The sequence below is a fragment of the Macrobrachium nipponense genome, chromosome 13, assembly GCF_015104395.2.
Source record: "Macrobrachium nipponense isolate FS-2020 chromosome 13, ASM1510439v2, whole genome shotgun sequence".
NCBI classification, from domain to species: domain Eukaryota; kingdom Metazoa; phylum Arthropoda; class Malacostraca; order Decapoda; family Palaemonidae; genus Macrobrachium; species Macrobrachium nipponense.
This window is the reverse complement of record NC_087206.1, coordinates 80,823,298-80,826,058: the sequence shown is the minus strand read 5'-3', so window position 1 is coordinate 80,826,058 and position 2,761 is coordinate 80,823,298. Positions and strand designations below refer to the sequence as shown.

General features: G+C 37.0%; 1 protein-coding gene across 1 annotated transcript in view; it reads right to left on the bottom strand.

The window, feature by feature from the left end:
- Nucleotides 1-401: 401 nt before the first annotated feature.
- The window catches only part of LOC135225892 (uncharacterized), a 21,877-nt gene continuing 19,517 nt past the window's right edge, over nucleotides 402-2,761 (bottom strand). Inside the window, exons 9-10 of the mRNA XM_064265471.1 lie at nucleotides 1,568-1,720; nucleotides 402-925 (exon numbers count right to left, since the gene is read on the bottom strand). Coding sequence (XP_064121541.1) covers nucleotides 746-925; nucleotides 1,568-1,720 — 333 coding nt within the window. The 3' untranslated portion in view covers nucleotides 402-745. The remainder of the gene's footprint in view (nucleotides 926-1,567; nucleotides 1,721-2,761) is intronic.

Sequence of the window (2,761 nt, the reverse complement as noted above, 5' to 3'; positions counted from 1 at the left end):
TTCTGTTGTGAAAATTTATTTTCTTTTGTGGAGGGTGAATCTCTCTCTCTCTCTCTCTCTCTCTCTCTCTTCTCTCTCTCTCTCTCTCTCATTGCTTAACCCTCGTTTCAATGAAGACGTGGTTTTGTATACATGTAAACATTGGCGAGAAATAATCTCAAAATGTAAAAAAAAAATTACTCTGGAGGTTTTGAGATTCATAGAACACCAGGTTTAAGAAAACTATGATTTTTTAAATTTTTTATTTTAATAATTGTACTTCTAAGCAAAGCATTTGACTCATTTATTCGTACATTTTACTGACAAAAAAATAATGGAGTGTATTTTCGAAATTTTTCAGCTTTGCATAGAACTGTTTGTTGAGTGTTGCTGAATTTCAAGGTTTATTTAGAAACTATTCGTATACTCCTTTTTTCATTTTCGTCATCTAGTACAAGAATACTTTCATACTTTAATTCTTAGCGAGATTATAAACAAATGTTCTCTATGCATTTATACTTTCCGGCATTTTAGAGGAAAAAATCATACAATGTTATGAATTAAGACAATATTCTGTCTGAAATAGGAAGCATTGATTACCCTGTCCCCAATGAGGAAAAAAAAAGGAAAGCTATTATCTATAAGGATTTAACGTGAAAAAGTGGCTATGTCCCATATGGCACATTCAGGTAGGGGGAACTCCCCGCCTCCCGTCCCACCAAACCCCGTGGCCTCCCTACTCCAGCTCCTGTGGTTGTCAACTCCCTCAGAGTACAACGATGCGAGATCGGAGGTTCCTCCTTCCGGTGTGGCTCTCGGCCCGAATGTCCGGGTTTGGCTGCTGGGGCTTGACGACCTGCTCAGTCTGGTACAGCAGGTCGAGTTCCTGTTGGGTGATGACGCCCTGGCTCACCATCTTGTTCATCTGTTCCAAGACTTCCTGGTCCTGGAAGGGAATGACAAAGTGGGGGATTAATGTCGCTGTAATAATGGGGAAATCAGTGTTGATTTTTAAGGTAGTTAGTTTGGGTCGGGTACTTTTTGGCGCTGCCCTTTTAGCCACGACTATTTGGCGCCGAACTATTTTGGCACCAACCGTTTTGGCGCCGAACTGTTTTGGCGCCAGATTGAGGACTAACGAATGAGAACATGACATTATCTTCGGCATCGGTACCAGATGGTACTGATAGTAATCTCCTCACTCTTGCTATATTTTATGTTTTTTGATTTTTTAATACAGTTGAACAAATAAGGGTGACAAGATGGGGATTAATGTTGCAGCCATAAAGGAAAATCAATCTTATTATTAAGATTTATAATTTACTATAATTCATAGTAAGCTGAACTTCACGAAAGCTGATTAAGAATATATACGTAAGGTGATGTTAAGTTACAGGCTTGAGAACTCTATATTGATCATGTGACAATACTGAATACCTGATAAGTTAGCTGTGACTCCTTGTAAGCAGAATTACAAGAAAGCTCTTTAATAATTAATAAATGTGAGGTAATATACAGTTATAGCCTTTGGATCTCTATTTTGACATTGCTATAAAACTGAGTACCCAGGAACAACAGAATTCCTTACCCGGTACAGATTTGGGAACATTTGTTCTCGGTTTCCATCTTCATCCTCAGTGTGGTCCCCGTGGGTACTACCCCCCTGGCCGAGATGGCTGTCCACAAGGATGAGGCCTTCGTCTACGTCTTGATGACCTTGGGACTGTGCCCAGGAGGTGACCTGACAACCATTGGTATATTAGAAACAATGACTCAAACTACGAACCTGTAACCTTGAATACCAACTCTTCAGGGTTTAAAAATGGACAAATTATGAACCTATATAACTTGAATATTTACATTTCAAGTTATAGATTGTCATTAAAAATGTGGATCAAAGATTAAATTAAATGAAGTATTGGAAAAGCCAGTCCACAATAATATGTCTGTTTGATCTTGTTATTTAAAATACGAAGCTTTGTATTTTAAATATCATGACCAAACAGACATATCATTGTGGATTTACTTTTCCATTTTATTGACTCATGTGATTATGACTTTTCTTTGAAATGAAGTATTATTAATGAGGGAGAAAAAACGATAGCTACACTAAATTTGGTGGTTGATGGTTCAAAGATTCTTTAGGCTTCTTGTAGAGAAAACCGTAGGGTCATCTACGTGTAAAAGGTTGAAGGAGATGAATTTAGAGATCATAATCATTGTGAAGGAAAGACTGAAGTGGGATCAGACAATTCAGACCGGCATCAAGTGCTAATTAAGGTGATTTGGTGGGAATGCTAATCGAAAGATTTTTTTTTCCTTCTTTCTTTTTGAAGGTTCTTAATGACGACTTACAAACTGAGGTCAGTTACAAATGTTTACTTTGAACAAAACCAAATAAGCGAGATGAAATTTAGTAAAGGATTCAGGTGTGTTTCGAACAATGAAGTAGTTCAGTTAGTGATTAAAAAGACAGGATTCAGACATGTTTCGAACATTAATTCAGTTAGTGATTAATAAGACTGTGTTCAGATATGTTTCAAACAATGAAGTAGTTCAGTTAATGATTAAAAAGACAGGGTTCAGATATGTTTCAAACAGTGAAGTAGTTTAGTTAGTGATTAAAAAGACAGGGTTCAGTTATGCCTCGAACAATGAAGTAGCTCAGTTAGTGATAAAAAAGACAGGGTTCAGATATGTTTCGAACAGTGAAGTAGTTCAGTTAGTGATTAAAGAGACAGGGTTCAGATATGTTTGGAAGAATGAAGTAGTTCAGTTCATA